At 34.5% G+C, this 19,323-nt stretch overlaps 2 protein-coding genes across 2 annotated transcripts; one reads left to right on the top strand and one right to left on the bottom strand.

Moving 5' to 3' along the window:
- Positions 1-1,254: 1,254 nt before the first annotated feature.
- Positions 1,255-5,299, top strand: LOC115447219 (lysosomal-associated transmembrane protein 4A). The gene is made up of 5 exons (XM_030174208.2): positions 1,255-1,349; positions 2,694-2,780; positions 3,312-3,506; positions 4,147-4,276; positions 5,191-5,299. Exons 2-5 carry the CDS (start codon positions 2,700-2,702, stop codon positions 5,259-5,261), a joined length of 477 nt encoding a protein of 158 aa, XP_030030068.2. The 5' UTR covers positions 1,255-1,349; positions 2,694-2,699; the 3' UTR covers positions 5,262-5,299.
- A 1,426-nt stretch (positions 5,300-6,725) lies between these two features.
- Positions 6,726-18,815, bottom strand: LOC119192448. The gene is made up of 4 exons (XM_037446269.1): positions 18,632-18,815; positions 11,019-11,225; positions 9,229-9,358; positions 6,726-7,934 (listed from the first exon to the last, which is right to left on the bottom strand). Exons 1-4 carry the CDS (start codon positions 18,704-18,706, stop codon positions 7,804-7,806), a joined length of 543 nt encoding a protein of 180 aa, XP_037302166.1. The 5' UTR covers positions 18,707-18,815; the 3' UTR covers positions 6,726-7,803.
- Between the last annotated feature and the right edge of the window lie 508 nt (positions 18,816-19,323).

Raw genomic sequence — 19,323 nt, 5'->3', positions numbered from 1 at the left:
ATCTTACTATGCAAAAAACAACCGCAACAAATTTTTTATTCAACAGTTACTTCATGTACTCTTCGAAGACGTAAGCTGAAAGACTTAAAAACAGGTTTTGGGTTAAATATCTATACTAATATAAAAAGCTGAAAAGTTTATTTGTTTGCACACGCTGATTATAGAGACTAATAAACCGACTTTGATTTTTTTCACTAATAAGAAACTACATTACTCTTTAGTACTACTAGCTACTTTTATCTTGGAAAACATTTTTCAAGCAGGCGAAGTTGTTGGCTAAAGCTATTATAAGATAGCTTAAGCTTACATGTGCCTGAATAGCATCAACGGTCCAGTAGTCACAATTCGCACATTTATGCTTCACGCGTAATTTCCGATATCACAGCACGAATTCTAGTTCCTGAGAGTTCACTTATTTCAAATTTTAAAGTGTTTTTGGATGATGAATGTATGTGAGGATCAAACCCATTTCTCTGATCTCACAGACTAAATCTAGTATGTCTAGACCAAAGGTTAAGATAAGAATAAAAACAGTCGTAATTTTATTGCATTGTACATTATCATATTAGTGGTTTGGAAAATGGACTAAATCTTAGACGATGAAGATAGGTCATAGCCCAGACGTAAACTGGCAGACGATATTGATCAAAATACCAGTCTCCGAGACGCCAGGAGATTTCAAAGACTATGTAATCCGCAGAGGCGCTACAAAATCGGCTAGTACTTTTTTAAATACTTACTAGTTGAGTATGATTCTTCAATATGCTATCTATACATAGAATAAGCGATACTAAATTTAACACCATCTCAAATTGCATACCAATACTCAGAAGCTTTATAAACAATGCTTTTAAAATACGCATGATTATTATTAATTCCAGACCTCGTTGTTGAGCACCAGCCTAATATACTACCGAAAGTCAAAGTACAGTTTATATACATTCCGGTGCCCTACTGCGGGCTGGAAATCTTCACATGCCTTCAAAGTTCTTTCGTAGAATTCTTGTGTATTCATAACCTTTACGCATGATTAGCTGGTGACGCACTTGTAAAATCCCTTACTAAAATGCATCCACACACATTTTAATCCTAATACCGCGAGCTTACTTTTCTACTCAGCAAAAATCATATATAGGTAGAAATCAAAGAAGATAATGAGAAGGCGCATCTGCGCATAACATACTCTGTGGCCCAATCTTATGGCATAGGAAACCCCGTGACATAGTTACTGCATTCCCCAGAATTCAGTCCGTGTGCGCTCTGCATGGGAACACTTTCATTTCTGCTTGTGTTACGTTGCTGGTGAGACGCCAATCCATTTCTAGTACTTGCGGAAACCTTGACTTTAGGTAAGTTATCCTGTTGGAATTTATTAGAGATATTATTCGTGCTGTAATTTGGGATATGTTGAGAATTTAGGCAGTGATTAATGTCTTTATGTTAATTTAAGAAGTTTACATTATAGTTAATGATACTTAGCTAGTTCCTATGTTAGATTTCGCCAAAAGTGTAACGTCATGATAATTTCTGGATAAGACTTAATGTTAGATTACTATTTCTATCAAACTATTTGATTAAATGAGACACTGGGGTTCTAAATAGGTCAGCAACGTAGCAAACTTTTATATCTCAACATTAAAGTTGAAAAGTTTTCGAAACATTGTGACTGTAATTTCAAATCGCAATTAGAGCCCTAAATTACTTTTATGGCGCATTTCTTTATCGTAGCCAGTGATGAGATTTAACCAATCTGTCGAGGGAGTGTAATGTAGGTACTTAAGATTTATAGTTCTTATGTTGGTACTGTTTATGGGCATACGTTTTTACCAGGTGAACGGCTTGCTCATCTTTTCAATCAATTGTATATAAAATGAGAAGCAATAAATCGATCTTATTTTCCACTTCATTACCTTTTCTAATGTGTCGTTCAAAAATTTTTTTAAGCATCGTAGAAGCAACGAATACATTATAATTTTCCATCAAATAGAATAAGCAATACCACTTGACGTAAGTATTACTAAAGTACTAAAAAAGAGAAATCTGGGAAAACATAAAAGATTTTGGGCTTACTTCGCAACTTCTGAGTAAATTGTCGTCACATAAATCGGCTTCTAAGTACACTATCGTATCTGGAAAAATGGCTATATTCACGTTTTTAGCGTTAACTTATCTAAGTAGATTTACTACCAACATATCTTGTTAAAAAATTAATAAATGAAAAAAAAAATTCAATAAAATATTCATTTACTAACTTTATTAACGGGTTTGATAGTATCTAGATAAGGAGACGCTAAAAAATATTGCTATTTTTTCAGATACGATAGTTTACTCAGGAGCCATCGAAATGTATAAGCCGACCAAATACAAAAGTCATTCTCATTTATGCTCCCAAATGGTAATGAAACGAGTACTCTCGACATCGTCAAATAAAATTAACTTATAACTTGTGTAATAGCAGTCTTACTTACAAAAATTTCGCAAAGCTATGCTTAGTAAGAACACAATTTTTACTCGATCAGCTGTAAGTCAAAACCCGCCATCTTGCCTCTAAATATGGTTTAAACTAGGAACCGGTTTTTTTTTGGACAGCTATTTAAGCAATTCTTAACCACTTTTTACCGCAAAAACATGTTTATAAGACTGTAGTTGTGTAATGTGTTCCTAAGGTTGTGAAAATTATATTTTTATTGCAGGACAAAATGGGGCTGCCGCGGCTAGAAAGGTGTTGCTTTGTGTTTGAGCTGAAAACAGGGAACATCATAATAGGATGCATCAACGGGGTATGTCAATATTTAAGTTTAAATACCTACTTAATATACAACAGATACCCATCTGTGTTTCTTCACTTACGTAAAAACGGTTGAACGAATTAGGAAACGGTTTTCACTATCATATATTTGTATGGAAAGTTTTTAAAATACAATACTACAATAATAACTTTGTATCAGAAAATTCACAATATTTTCAATAACTAGTTTTGTTGTATATTATTTTCTCGTATCTTTTAATATTTAACCTGTGTATGGTTCAGTTCTTTGTGAATTTATCGTTCGCTTTAACGGTGAAGGAAAAACATCGTGAGGAAACCTGCACACCCGAGAAGTTCTCTATAGGAATTGCGAAGGTGTGTGATGTCTACCAATCCACACTAGGCCAGCGTGGTGGACTAAGGCCTAGTCCCTCTCAGTAGTAGAGGAAGCCCGTGCTCAGCAGTGGGCAAGTATATAATACAGGGCTGATATTATTATTATGGTTTAGCTACACTCACCGGGTGCATTGGAGTCACAGAGCAAATCAACAAATGTTTCCAGGTGCTGACCTTCGTGATGCTGGTCATCATGATCGTTGAGGCGTCGATGTTCGGCGTACTGCAGAACCAGGTGACCGGGCTCGACCCTGAGGAGCAGGCGGCGCTTACCGGCCTCTACGTGATGAGCATCATCCTGGTGCTCATGTTCCTCGCCAAGTTCCTGTTTGACGTCATGTTTGTTTATGGCGTAGTTACGGTAAGAACTTGCTGAAGGTAGACCTGACACGTCATTTTGGATTTTTTTTATGGAGGACTATATTCAGCAGTAGATTTTCTGTGGTTGATGATATGTTTTAACCGATTTCAAAAAAAGAGGACGTTCTCAATTCGACTGTATTTTTTTATGTTACCTCAGAACTCTCGACCCATGTTGTGGTCCCATATAAATTTCACTGTTGTTGGATCCTCGATTTTGGAGGTACATCAGAAAACTATTAAAATAATGTTGTCAACTATGATATCCTCAACGTATATACAGATTTTTACTAACACATATAGCAAAAACTAAAAACGTGTTAATAAAAAATTATACCGCCTTCAAAAACCACTGACTACCAATTTTGGAGTCGGTGAATAATTATTTAAAATACGAAAATAAGACTAATTTATAAAAGAATCCGTCTCTAAGGCTTATGTTGACAGTGTATTATAAGAAGATGCGCTTTAGGCCTTGGCTAGAGTCGAAATTCATCCTCTCATTACTTTAAGACCAGCGGAACATCCACAATTCCTCTAAATTTATACGTGTTCATGGGTGGCAAGATAAAAATGGCCAAATATGAGTTAACATAATGCGTCTATTTCATTTGTCTGTATAAATTAAACACGTTTTGCAGGAGCGTGCGGGTATCATCAAGGCTTACTTCATCACGTGGACAGTATTCTTCTTGCTGTCGATGTTTATATTCTTCCTGAACTGCCCCAAGTACTCTGCAGGAACTGTGTGTACTGAGCTCGTCTATATTGGTAGGTAGCATTTGCTTATTAAAATCTAATATATGTTTATTTCGACGGTCCCTACCTAAAGTATCGAATCTGCAAAATTGCATTTTGCACATGCAATACTTTACAAAGGGACCGTGGAATAAATATCGCTTGTTTAGTGTTAATCACCATGGCGATAAGCACTTTAATCCTTATTGTCTTAAATAAATGCATTTCATTTTAATAACGACCGTTTAAATATCGACAGTCCCTACGCAAAGTATTGAGTCTGTAAAATGGAATTTGCAGATTCGATACTATACGTCTCTACATATAGTATACCTACCTACCTACTCTCTAGTAGGGACCTTCGATTTGTCGAAAGTACTGTTGTAATGCGTAATACTGGTATGCAGAACAAAATATACTTCAGTCTAATATTTTTTCAATTATTTTTTTATACAAGTACGGCAAAGTGATCCCACTTCACCTGATAGTAGGGTAGGGTCCAATTGAATATCGAGTGACAAGAGATGATTACCCCTCCGCAGTCGATACAATTATGTTGGCCTGTTGGAACTGGATACACACAAGCTGATCCCGGAACGCGACACACTTACGTGTGCCACTATGACGGGTTTTAAAACCTTGTGTACGGTGGTCGCTAGCCGGGAGGATATAAAATATATCCTACAACCAGCAATAATAATAGAAGAATGTACGGCAACCTAACTTAAAACATCGCGAAATTTGTTCTTCAAAGCCTATTTTCCATTTTTTTCTAGTGCATATCAAAAATGAATTAAAAGATTTATGAATAAACTTCAGAGATTATAAATGGACTTGCCAATTAGATATCATATTACAAAAATGGTTTATACTGAATCACTATAGTTGATCATTTTTACTTTAAAAAATATTTAGAGACTTAAGTTAATATCTTTTAATGTTTACAGGGCTAAATGTCTATTCCATACTACTTGGCTACAGTTTCTACAAACAACTCAATAACAGAGAAGAGGTTTAAATGTATTTGATAACAGATGGCGTTGAAATAAACCTAAACGTTCCCAAAGAGTATTGTGAATAATATTATATATATGTTAATATAATCAAATTAAAGAATTTCTTAAAGAATATTGTTAAAAAAATATCGTAAATGTCATTTTTTATTAAATCAATTTGTTAATGCAATAACACGCAATCATTGCATAATTAAGATTGATTTATAAACTTTTTAAACAAATAAAAAAATATGAACACAATTATGTAAAGGGAATAGGAAATAGACTGCCAATTAGTAAAATGATTAGTAGAGTTTTCGGTACCTCTGTCTCCGAGAATAGGTCTTCTAATATCTACCAACACAATATAGTGTCGCAAATATTGGAAACAAATATAGAACAATTAGTTTATGTATGTTGCGTGCATTTTTAGCATATGTCTCATATTTGGTAGAGACAAAATCTAAAACCACGCTGAGCATAAGAAAAAACTTTTTTAATGCGACAACCGACATTTTATTATTATTATATCTATCTACATAAGACAAAAAGGTCAACTTTGTAAGAATCAACTTTACTTCAAACTCTTATTTTAATATGTCGAATCATTGTGGGACAATGGAACGATAAAGTTGATAATATATTTATGCTACAAACTAAGCTTTAAAGGGCTGTTGTTTCATACGTGGTTAAGTAAAGTTAAGGGTCTAATCACACTGGTGCATTGCAAGCAAATTCATAACCAGACCAGGGCAATAAGAATTAACTTTACCTGATCACGGTTGAAACAACTGCTCTTAAGTGCCAAATATGTGTTAATTAAAAAGACAATAATTTTAATAAAGTTGTAATGTTTATTAATCGTTTTTATAAAATAATCGAGTACATAATAATATGTTTAAAATGTGTTTTATTTTAGCCTTTCCGAACTAAGATGATTTTATTTTTGTAAAACGTCATTGTTTTCGAACGGTTATTTTAAAATAAAATTTGAATAATTGTCGATATTCTTTTTTTCAAATAATTCGATGTGAACATTAAAAAACTAAGTATGCGTTAAAAAAAAAATAAGGAAAATAAATTAAGCACATTGAATATTATTATTGTTTTATCTGTGATTTTTTTTAAAGATGAATCAAAAGGCTTAAATATGCATATTTTAAAAAAAGAATACCTAGGCTCAGGATACGAAAAGAAAGAAAGTACAAGGATATCCTTGTACTTTCTACATATTTTATTTTTATGTTCATTGATTAAGTTTTTATAGAGACTAAATAGTGTAGACAATAATAAATTAGACTTAGGCGCTGTATTCTAACAACTTGTTCAAACTGTCGAAGTATTCCTCTTAGGTATCATTTACTTAGAATACAAAATCAATTGTTTTTTGAGAGTGTTACAATTGCAATTATTTTATTGTGTTTCAAAAATTGTTTTATTTGTTCATTTATCTTTCGACTACACTGTCTTGTCTTACATGCGTTTAAAATCATCAAATATTGCTTTAATCGCTGTTTCTTTATGATTTTCAATAGAGAAGTTATGAAATCGCCTTAAATGTACATAGTGACTTTTTCCTTTTAAGAGGCACTGGTGTAATGTAATAAAGGAGCAAACCCAAAGCTTCCTTTAATTATTTAGACTAATTAATTTTTACGGACCTTGTCCCGTAGGTAATTTTTGTTTTTTACCTTTACCAGGGGCCTTATTCTCTATCCCGCACGTTATTTTACCAGTGCGTAACAAGCACATAACACAACGCATCATGTTTAGGACTATAGAAATTTGACTTACAGAATACCATTCCACGCACATTTCTCGAAGATAACATGACACGGCCGCGTTACGCGTTTACACTACCATACAGAATAAGGGCCCAGTCAGTCATTTACAACTTACAAGCTATAATATAAAACGAGAATAACATTACGTTTCTTAATAAAATTCCGACATAGAACATTTCAATAGAATTTATAAAAAAAATTAACAAATATACTATGTAATCTTTATTTCATTTTACAAACACTAAGTATATCCATAAGTCATTCTACCTGGTCAGAAATTGTACAACAAACTGAGATACCTACATCTAACTTATGATAATATGAGGTAATTGATAACAATTTTTAATCAATCCTTTTTCGTCACTTTGTAGTAAATTAATACAATTTGTTCCTTTTGGCTTCTGCAAGCTTTAATACATTAACATTCCGAGTTGGGAGAGTGGTGTAACCATGCTTTAACCCATGACAAGTCATAGCATTCGTTTATCATAAACATAATCACATATTTACGTATGATCAGTAAGTTAAAATTATTTTAAACACTTAAAGGCCAAAGTTGCTATTACTTCCATGGTAAAAAAAATCCCTAAGATCTATATAATAAAGCCTTAAACAATAGAAATCTGGTCTTATTTCTTTAATTTTTTTTCTTCGTCCTTAGAGGACAGGCTATAGTCTTACAACCATACTGCCTAGTCTTACATATATCTTATTTCTTCAAGTAACTAAAACCATATTTTTTAACCATCCGTAGGTATGTCTTACGGCTCTGGCTACCAATTTATTTGTCCATGTTAGAGTCCCATAAACCTTCTTCATCCAGCAAGCTGTGATTATTACTTCCAAATATTTTACCCCGGCTCATAAGTTCGTAGATAGTGTGTACCACCACCAAAATATGGATGTTGATTACTGAAAAAGAAATAGTGCTTTAGTTTCTTGGTGAATTTACTTTTTTATCACATGACTTATGTTTGTTATACTGCCAAGGGTCGACTTGTATATACACACTGGACTTCAGGTAAGCGCTTAAGACGCTCCCATCCCTTTGAAATTAAGTGACCATGCCGAGGGCAACCCACTAACGAACTACTACTGCTACGAACTTCAGCTCGGGAAGGTCACTGGGAGAGGATGAGACATCAACGATTAGGAGTGAATTTACTATAAAGTATTGTTTAGGTATTACTTATGATTCGTGGACACTCACTGACCAGTTACCATCAGATGTAGTGTGTACTTAGTATTAGTATATAAGTCATGTTATATACAGGGTGTCCCAAAAAATAATGTCAAGCGGAATCCAGAGATAGAGCACCCCTTGGGGTATTCGAATCACCCCCATGTAAGTATGTTTCGCGAATTTTCCCAGTTTTCGAGTTATGAATATATTTCTGAATATTATATTTCTCTGACGTATTAGCACCATGAAGTCACCTGTTTAGACTTTTAATTTAAAGTAGAAAATTTAAGTCGTAATTAATAGAAAATTAGTTTTTCACTTTACACCAACATTTTTATAATTATCATTAAAGTTACGAAGTTGATTGTTTTTAGCAAAAAAGTACAACTAATGAAGATTTAGTTGCAACAAAAAAATCTCGAATAAGTCTTCTACTTTTTAAAAAAATCTACATTTAATTCTTCAAATCGAAAATTCTCCAAAATTCAGAAAAATATTCATAACTTGAAAACTATGAAAAATCGCAAAACACACATGCGGGTGATTCGGATACCCCAAGGGTGCTCTATCTCTGGACCTCCGCTTGACAATATTTTCTGGGACATCCTGTATTAAGTTAGTATAGTAAGGGCAGTCTAATAAACATATATTCTCTCAACATATATTCATCCTCCATTACAAAAATGATTGACGTGGGGTCACTTTGCCTTGCCCGAATTTTCATAAAGTATCTGATATTTCTTCAATGTCTTGTCTCATTCGCTAACAATTAACTATTCTGGAAGACTAAACATTTATGAGAAGTTCAGTCTTATATTTACAGGGGGCTAGTTTCAGACTCTGATACTAAGCAGAAGGACCTAATGTCTCTTTACCTATTCGAGGATCGCGACCACAAAACTAGTTCTGTATATAACTCAACGACGAGATACCAAAGCAAATGAAGTACATGAGTGCTTACCACCAGGAGGAACTCCTTCTCATTTCTCATCTAAGGCAATAAACAAAAAACATATTACTTACAAACTAAAAGAATCTTAACAGCGGCGATGATCCAAAAATTGTGTACGACTTCTAGAAGCGCGGCCAGGATACATATAATGGTCACAATGATCCCATAAACGAAGTACGACAGGACCAGGCTCGGAATGTTCTGGAAAATGCATAGCTTCTTATTAAAACCACATATAAATATTACAGTATCAAAAAAACATTCTTTCTGTGCGATGGTATTTGGTTCTGATGGTAAGTTACCCAGTTAGACACAAAAAGCCCGACTTATGGGGTGATAACATTGCCTATTATCTAAACTATTTAATAATATTTCCAGCCTTGTATAAACTATCCTACTGCTGAGAACAGGCTTCTACTGAACATAATAAGACTTAACATCTCATGTCGCAGGATGGCGAGCGCAGTGGAATACCAAACAATACTTTGTAATTTAAGGTGTAGGATGGTGTTTCTACTGTTTATGTGCGGTCATATTGCTAACCATCAGGCAAACGACAAGCTCGTCTCGTTATTCAAAGCAATAAAAAAGAAAAGTTAGGGCATCAGTCAACCGCACTAGCTTCCTAAGTCTGCAGACTTCACATGCCTTCGAAATTTTTATATAGAAAAGTCGAAAATATATATATGAAAATTTTATTGACTCCTTTCCTTGTAAGCAACTCATCCCAATTGTGCTCCTCCTATATTATCATGTTCACTTAATAATTAGCCCTGTATTCTGAAGATTATTCACAAATAACAGATGTCATATTGAGGAAGAAGTATTTATCGGATGTCGTAGTTACTAAAAATATCGTATGGTCATATTAAATTAGCGAGTAATAATTAAAATTAGTGACCTTTTGACCTATAAACAAAACTGGAAGATAATAGTAGAAAACATAACACAAATTCGGAGTAATTGACGTTTTCTCATATAAGTATCTATGTCAGAGATGGCGAACATTTATTCCTAACGTGCTAATATTAATCAGAAAATAATAGTGTCCATGTTATGTGACCACCTGGCGACCTTTTTTAGGTCCCTACAATACATTTCTTTGCATACATTCTCGATTATTATTGACGTATCTGAATTATTGTCTTGTGCTATCACTGATAAGTCGCATACATGTCATTGTTTTACTATTCCTAGACCATGCAGACTCTGTACCAAATTTATCCAAATACGTTCATAAGTATATTTCTCCCTTTCTTGAAACTTTGCCGTGCCCGACGCGGTCCACGATTATGTCACTTGTATTAAAATGTAACATCTTATGTATAAAATGATTGTGGAGTGCAATAAACTTTGAATTGAATTTGAATTTGAACATCCAAATAACTTCACAAATTATAAGTAAGATGCAAAAGTAGCTTATCTTTGTCTGCCTTTTACGGTGTTAAAGCTAGACTGAACTGTTTTGATATGATTTGGTATAGAGGAAGTTGAACCTCAAGAAAGAACATACACGTGAGTTTGCTTTTATCCCCGAAGGGGTAGGAAAAAGCGTAACTAGTGTACTTTTTACCGTGAGTATTCCGTCCTAAGATATAGGAGAAGAACCTAGCCGATATGATGTGTAAAGAAAATTTAATATTACTACCCGACTCTGGATTCAAACGCAAGATCTCAGAGACGCTAAACTCAATACAACCACGCCGCCGAGGCTGTTTTTCACATGTTAATTTCATAGTAGAGTCTTTAGACAGATCCTTTAGGTAATATTTTCGGAAAATTCACGCCAAGTTGACATCGTCAGCGCGGTCTATGCGATCTTTAAAGGTAATTTATAGAATGTATTATAGAATGTCATTACCTTCCGTACTCCAACAAGGAGGCAAATAGAAAAAGGTATCCCGAGCGTGCCAATCAACAGAGCTATTATTATTATTATCTCGATCACTGACTTCGTCATGTCAGTCTTGAACAGATGCTGCAGAATATGTTGCTCGTCGTGGTGGACGGTATACTCTTGTATGAGAATCATCGTCATCGTCGCGATTGTTACGATTGTTGAAAATATCTGAAAAAAATACATTTCATTAGGACAGACCTTACTGGCTATCTATTTTTTTTTCATTTTGCTCACAACAATTTTTCAAATATGGATAACTGGTTTCCAACAATATTGGTGTTGATTTCCCAGAAGAACTTCTTTTTCGTATTATTTTCTGTTACATATAAATAATGTACAAAATTAAACATTGAAAGGTACTCTATATTTAAAGCGCCGCCCTGACTGTCAATTTGTTGCCGAGGTATACTTAATTTCATGTATAGTGAAAGCCATGGAACCTAACCATTTTATCCTTATAAAAGATTTCGTTATAACCGGTCTCAACTATACTTTTATATTAGAATACTAGGTATGTCGCGAAAGATCGCGAAATCATTGAAAGGCTGGCAACACCAAAGTGAGTATGTGCCTATATTTACGCAGATATAGTATCTTTCACCAAATATAAGTAGGTATATTATATTATGAATATTGTCCATAGATAGAATACTATATCATCTATGTATGTTAAGTGAGTTTTGCACACTTTTCTGTTGAGAGTACCGCGTACAGAATATATCTTACATGAGTGAGTGAGTGGTTTACTGTAGTACCAACATTCCCTGACTATAAAGTTACAATATGGCCGAAAGTAAAAAAGCGCGCCATTTAAGTAGAACTTTTGAAGTTGTGTTCAACTAAAGATCTAAACATATAAATGTGAGTAGGTTTTGTGTTACCTTTCTATTCGTACACGTGAGTTAACTTTGTTTCATTTTCTACACACACATGTGAGTCGGTTTATATTTTACTTTGATTTACACACCGCCGAATATAGCACGTATAACTTATAACATTATAATTTATTTGTCTTACGGTGAATGATCATTTACTTACCTTAATTTGTCTGTATACAGAATTTACCATGTAATCTAGACATCTGCCCGCGGTGAGCGTGTTTATGCTTCCAAATGGAGAAATTACTTATAACCAATTTGAAGGGTGTTTATACTTACATTTACACTTTGAGACGCCGCGGCGTTCCAGACTGATAGCAAAGGCTTCCATAGTTTAACTTAGTGGAAATCCTAACAGCATGCCCAATAGGGCTTATGACTTGTAACCTACCTAAATGATTATCTTGCCGTATGTTCTCGTCTGGAGAGATTCCGTGTGGTTGGGAGCTTATAGCCGCACCCTCTGATGTCTAGTGTTATGAGCGATCTCGTATGGAGGGGAATGCATGACCACAAAGCGGTGATCCTTGAGTCATCCGGCTGGAGGCGACTAGCAATCGCCCGGTACTTCCCTCGTAGAGTGGGGGAGGATCCGATTTAATTGTGCTTTAATATTAGTAACATAACTTAGAGATGATGCCGAAAAAGCTCTATAACAATTACGAATTTGTTTATGCACTTGCTTATTGTACCAAATCAAAATCTGGAACGTCGCGTTACCCTTTTACTATTTTTAGCACCCTTAGGACTAATATAAAGCTTTGGCACTAACTTATATTCACGAGATTGAACTTGTACTAAATTATTATTTTAATCTTGACCAAGATAACCATCCAGTATCAGTTCTATAAGTCTTGGTAGCCTACTCACTGGCATTGCGACAGCAATGTCATAGATTCATTTATAATTAACAGGAGCGGTCTCTCTGACGTGACACTATAACGAATTTGCCGCCATCTAGGAATGTTGTCTTGGAAGACCACAGTCCGTATAACACAGAACATTACAAGGTATGTCATGATGCTGTTATCTTTCGTTTCCTTCCGACATATGATCAACTTATTAAAAAACCCTTACTCATAAATGCGAAGCAGATTTAGACATAGTTGATTTTGTTCTCATATCAAGAGATAACCGACACTTACACACATTGAACATACCTATTTTTATATTTTTATTAGGTGCGACATCATCGCACGTGATATTTTACCTTTTCGCCACTAAACCCCCAAACGGGCGAAAACAAGGTAAGCGTGTTGATGCGTGTGAATCATTAAGTTTAAATTAATATTATATGTTGTGTGTTACGCATTACAGGAAAAATGTTCACTACATCGCGATAGGAAGTTGTTTACACGTTTGCAATTAAATTATGATGTAAGTTTTGCTCCTCCTAACTTGAAATTGGCATAATGTACAACAATTGCCGTATATATATAAAAAAAAATAGCTTTGCTCCTGAAGTTGACAGTTTCAATTGGTGCTTATTCAAAATTTCCCTAGGAGTCTAGGTACGGCGGTGAGGTATTACAAAAGGAAGTCTAAACGAGTAAATTATTTTCAGCAAGTAATAAAATTGTTAATCAGTACCAAACCATCAATAAATTTTGCTGACAAATAAAAGCTTCGCATTGCGTTTATTAAATGAAATGTCATAATAATTTTTTGGAATTACGTAATTTATTTGAACCTGCAAATGTTATACATTAACTGTAACTACTGGACATAATAAGACGTAAGATCTCATGTCTCAGGATAGCGAGTTGCGTTACTAAATGAAACTACATACTTATCTTCTTTAAAATAACTCCTTATAAAAATCATCCCCCTCCATAAAAAATGTTTTCGAACAAAATAAATAATTAAAAAGTAATTTCAATTTTACATGGCCTAATGGTGCTAGTACTTTAAGAGAATTTGTCGCACCGGTAGCATTACAACTCCAGTCAGAAATACATTCACACACATGTCATGTTGGTCCTAAACTACAAAATGATCACAAAAAATCATAAAAGTAAAACATAGATTTTTGGCACAATGTTAGCAGCGATAAAGACGAGTTATAACAAATACCTAATATAAGTACTTAATTATATAGTTTCTCCCTCTCTTGAAACTTTGCCCGACAGGGTCCATGATTATGTCACGCGTATTGAAATGAAATGATTTATTTGAATCTGTAAAATGTTATACATTATTTAGATTCCGTCAATATTAATTCTAGCACCAATTCGGAAAGCAGTTCTTACCAGAGAAGAACGGACAAGAAACTCTGGTGTTGCTCTTTTCAAAATCAGTACATGATAAAGAGAGGAGAAAAAAAAAGTAGAATTGATTTTTTATTGTTATTTAGAGCAGTTCATTTAAATGTAACATTTATAAAATGATTGTGGAGTGCAATAAACTTTGAAATTTCATTTGACGAGTATGGTTTATTAGTAGATGGGGTTTGAATTAACTATAGCATGCGACGCAACTAATTCTTAACTCGGATTTTCTGTAACAACGTCGATTTCTCCTGCGCATATCATTTCGCTAATGTAAATCGGACTTTATGTTTATGTACGGGGAATTCCCTATAAATGCGCACTAATGACGTGTAACCTTAATATGAAACGGTGAAGTTTAGTATTAGGTATAACTGTAGAATACATAATACTACTATGAAAAGCAACTAGAACTTAGTTTGCCGAATTTAGATTAAGTGTTAATATAACACCAAATACACACCAGTGCCGAAGGGCCCATATAACCCGATTGTCGGTTTCCCTTTCGTCAATTTTGTAAAATCTAATTATCATTGGAATAATTTGCAAACTACATTTATCACTAGTGTCTTTATGGTGTTTCGGGTTCCACACACACTGTCGCCTTATAACCCCGAAGGTGTCGGCGGAGAGGTAACTAATGGACAAAATTTTTATCCTGTTTAGTCTCATGATATGTTGAGGGACGAACTTACCACCATAATATCGGGCACAAATTCCTACTCTGTCCCTTACTGGGGACCTATGGCGTGTGAACGTATGTTCAGCCGCACTCTGAGTTATTGCAGAGGTGGCCTTAAGGGGTGACGAACCAGGCAACCGCCCTGGGCCTCTCGTGGTCCCGTCGACAAATTCTTTTTACGAACTTGCGGGAGAAATAGTTAAAACCGGGGGTCTTTTTTTTGCTCCGCTCGGGGCCTTGCGTAGTTTGCTTTTGATTTCGCCTCAGGCCTCGCGTCGTCTTTTTTTGCTTTCGCATGGGGCCCTATTTGTTTATGCCGGTGTTGCTAAGCTTCATGCACTTCTATGACGTAATACAAAAAAAGTGCTCCTATTTTTTGGCAGTAATATTTACCATCTTGCGAGCGGCCAGCTGCTTTTAAAATACAAAAAATGATTAAAAATAGGTTATCAAAGGCTATCAGTACATTAAATTATGGGCGGACATTGATTAATTTTACGACTTCATAAAACCAGTGGGAAATTAATAACGTAATCTACTAATTATAAATATTTATAAATTCATTATATTGTACTAACATTTGAACGATTGACGGCAAGTGTCTTGTATGCGAGGAGCCGTCTGAGTAGGTACGACAATGTCTATTTCTACCGCCAAGCAGCAGTGTGAATGCATTATTGTATTCCGGTTTTGACATTGTAGCCAGTGTAATTACTGGGCATTATGAGGGTACATACGCCTCAGGGTGACTTGCGCAGTGGAGTACTACGCAGTACTTTGTAATTAAGTTTAGCATGATATTACTGTTCTTTATGGGCGGTCGTAACGTTTACCATCATCCGAGCGGTATGTTCATCTCGTCATAAAAAAAATAATTGGTGGGTTTGCTTTGATTCCTGCTTTCAGTCTCGCAAATAGTTTAAAAGTAATAAGTTAATATGGAAAGAAAAAAAAACTAAAAATATTATAGCACAAATATAAAGGTACACGGACATAATAAACAAATACAATATAAATATATTATATTTTTTAATCAAACAACTAATTTTGTAGTTACAATATTTGTAGTTTTTGCTAGTTTTTGCCTGCATCTCGACATGCGTGAAAAAGTATTTCCGGGATATAAAAGTAACTTGGCCCTCGGGCGTGATGTGGCTTCCTATTAGTGAAAAAATAATCAAAATCGGTGTAGTAGTTCCTGAGATTAGAGCGTTCAAACAAACAAAAACTTCAGGCGCACCAGGTACGCGTGACGTCACTTTGCTACGCACCACTCATCGATAATGTGTTGCTATGGGACTTTCGACCACAATAACTTTTCATACGAAAGTTTTATGTGACGGTGCAGTATTACAATGGTGCTTCAAGCAAAATAATTAATAGGTATGTCGAATTTAAAAGGCCAATTTAATAACATCCCTAAAGTAGACGGCTTAATGGTTGCCCACTATTTTACAAGCTTTTATTTAACTTGCAATAGTTGCATGTATATAATGTATGTTCGGGTAAAATCTTGAGAATTAATTTTAAAGTAGTTATCCGCAAACGATTAAGATAATATTTTGCACACATGTTTAGTTTGGATAGCAATGCATGGTTAGCTAAGTGACGTCATTCTAAGATGGCCGACTATATTTTACGCACTCCTATAATATGCGCATTAAATTAAAAGTTTTGCTGATAAAAATAAATAGTAAAAAACAAGCTTTTACTTAAATGGCCTAAACAAAAAAAATAATTAAATCAATCTTTGCTTTGTAGTATGTAACTGTATGTAGAGATAAAAGGTTGTCGCGAGATTTACTTTTGTAGATAATATAATAACTATGTAACTTATACTTGAAAAAAGTAAATCTCACGTCAAACATATAGTAAATTCCAATGTAAGTATATAAATACATATACATATGTGTATATTATAAAGTACATTGGAATTTCCTATTTATGTGTTTACTGTAGTTTATAATTTTCCGTGCAATGAGAATGGAATATTCTTATGTAAAATCCCAAATTAAATCCTATTTCCTTTGTTTAATAGTGATGGCATCGATCATTTCGTAAACGGGAGATTTCTGTTAATTTCTTGCCTCTGTTATATTATAAATTCTTACATATTATTAAACAAAGCTCCCGGCCGCGTCGGTCTAATCGCGATAAACTCAAAAACTACCATCGGATTTCAATTATATTTGCCCTATACTACACCACTCTCCTTGGAATTGTGTTTAGTTACACTATCTAAATGACGTTATGTCCCTTGGAACATCGTGAGGAAACCAGCATACTTGAGAATTTATTTATAGGATCTTTTTTATATGTGTGAAGCTACCAATTCGCACCAGGCCAGCGTGGTTGACCAAGGTTTATCTCTCTCAATAGTAGAGGAGGCCTGTACCCGGCAGTGGGACGGTATATAATATAGGGATATTATTAATTTTATTATTATTCCAGGAAAATAAAGTTTCATCTTTAGCTTTAGAAACAGATTTTTAATCACAGCAATGCTCCGTCCTTAGATAAATAACGTTTATGAAAAAGGAGGATAGTATTTAGATATTTAAACATTATTTTATTGTATATTATATTCATATTTATTATTAATTGTCATATTTACTTTTCGGTATGTTTTTTTATATCTTAAAATATCAATCTTGATGCACCTACCTTATTTATCTCTGTAACACCCTAAGGTTGACTGGGAGAGAATTCCTATGGCTTTAAGTCACCCTATATACATTTGTATATAAGGTGCAAATGAATTATTTATAATTTAGATATAGTGTTAATTCGGATCTATATAATCGGTATTTATTTATATAAATTATAATATGAACCCTGTATTATATACTGCACTACTGGGCACGGGCTTCTTCTACTACTGAGAGGGGGATTAGGCCTTAGTCTACCACGCTGGCCTAGTGCGGATTGGTAGACTTCACACACCCTCAATATTCCTGTAGAGAACTTCTCAGGTATGCAGGTTTCCTCACGATGTTTTCCTTCACCGTTATAGCAAGCGATAATTCACAAAAAATAGACACATAATTATTATTATTTTTTTAGAACAGTCAGAGGTTTGAGTTGGGTTTGGCCCATGGGTTTTGAATCTAAAATATCAATGATATGTTTAAGATGAGATAAATAATATTAGAAAAGCACGCTTCGTATCATCAGTTAGGTTTATAAACATGGGTGCCACCAAAATTATTTTAGGGAGGTGCACCTGCATCTACACACTATAGTAGGTTGACATCATTAAATTTATTTTTTGTTCAACTGAAAATCACACGGGTTGTTGTATAACAACCATACCATAATAGAAATCCTCTGTGGTTGCTAGTTCCTATTGTCATTCAGTATTTTTTATTGTGATTTGTTCCGCATAGAGGGAATGCACGTGCTCCTTGCACCCCCCACACGGCGCCCATGTCTATAAACAATAAACCGTCTAACACCATGATTTCTTATGTTTACGCGAATGTTAGACATTGAAATAAAATTTAAACGGATTTTATCGCGGTTTTTTATATTATTATTTTCTCCCGAAAATTGCAAAGTCTTCGAAACGTCGGGAGAAAATAATAATATAAAAAACCGCGATAAAATCCGTTTAAATAGTTTTTAGTTTTTATTTCAACGTCTAACACCACTTAAAAATATTGACAATACAAAAAACTATTTCCATATTTTCCGCACGGAACGTGCAAGATGTGACAACCCTATTTAATTATTAAAAAAAACACTCACAATATTCCCAACACCAATGACAACGCCGGCCGAATTCAACGGGATGAAGAAACAAACTTTATTTGCCCAACACATATTTAGATAATTAAAAACGATCCGTGTGCACTGTAATCGTCTGCCGTACAGGAAATAATAAAGAGTATATTCGCTGGTATAACTAACTTCCCCCTCCCACTGGCACTGTGACCCTCCCTTTAGTGTTGAGAACTCGTAAGCAAATTTTGTTATGAATTACGATACGTTTGACAAGGACACGACAGGTAGGAAATCAGTTAGGTAGACGGGGCATTAAATGTGTTGAAAAATATAAAAATTAAGACCAGCATTTTGATCAACATTTAGCTCGAATTATGTGATTTTTTTATCTTAACTACGTAATATATAAGACGCTGTATTGTTATCATTTGTACATTAGGAAACTTTGAATATTTGATAATTCTACACTTTTTGCTGTGTTGACTGAGGAAGCAAGACAACATTGTAGATGATTCCTCGAAAGTCGATTCAATAATCGGGCGGCTATATACAAGCTGATTCTGGAACGCGACACACTTTGGGTCATTATGGTGGGTTTTACACTTTGTGTACAATCGATATTCTGTCAGATATTACTATCCTAACACCAGTAAAACATTTCTGGGGTCAACCACTCTATTACTGAGAAGATTAGCCCATCAGGTTGAGCTAATATA

Source organism: Manduca sexta, unplaced genomic scaffold (genome assembly GCF_014839805.1).
Source record: "Manduca sexta isolate Smith_Timp_Sample1 unplaced genomic scaffold, JHU_Msex_v1.0 HiC_scaffold_28, whole genome shotgun sequence".
Classification (NCBI taxonomy): domain Eukaryota; kingdom Metazoa; phylum Arthropoda; class Insecta; order Lepidoptera; family Sphingidae; genus Manduca; species Manduca sexta.
The sequence above is the reverse complement of the archived record's forward strand: the minus strand, read 5'-3'. Positions and strand labels throughout refer to the sequence as shown.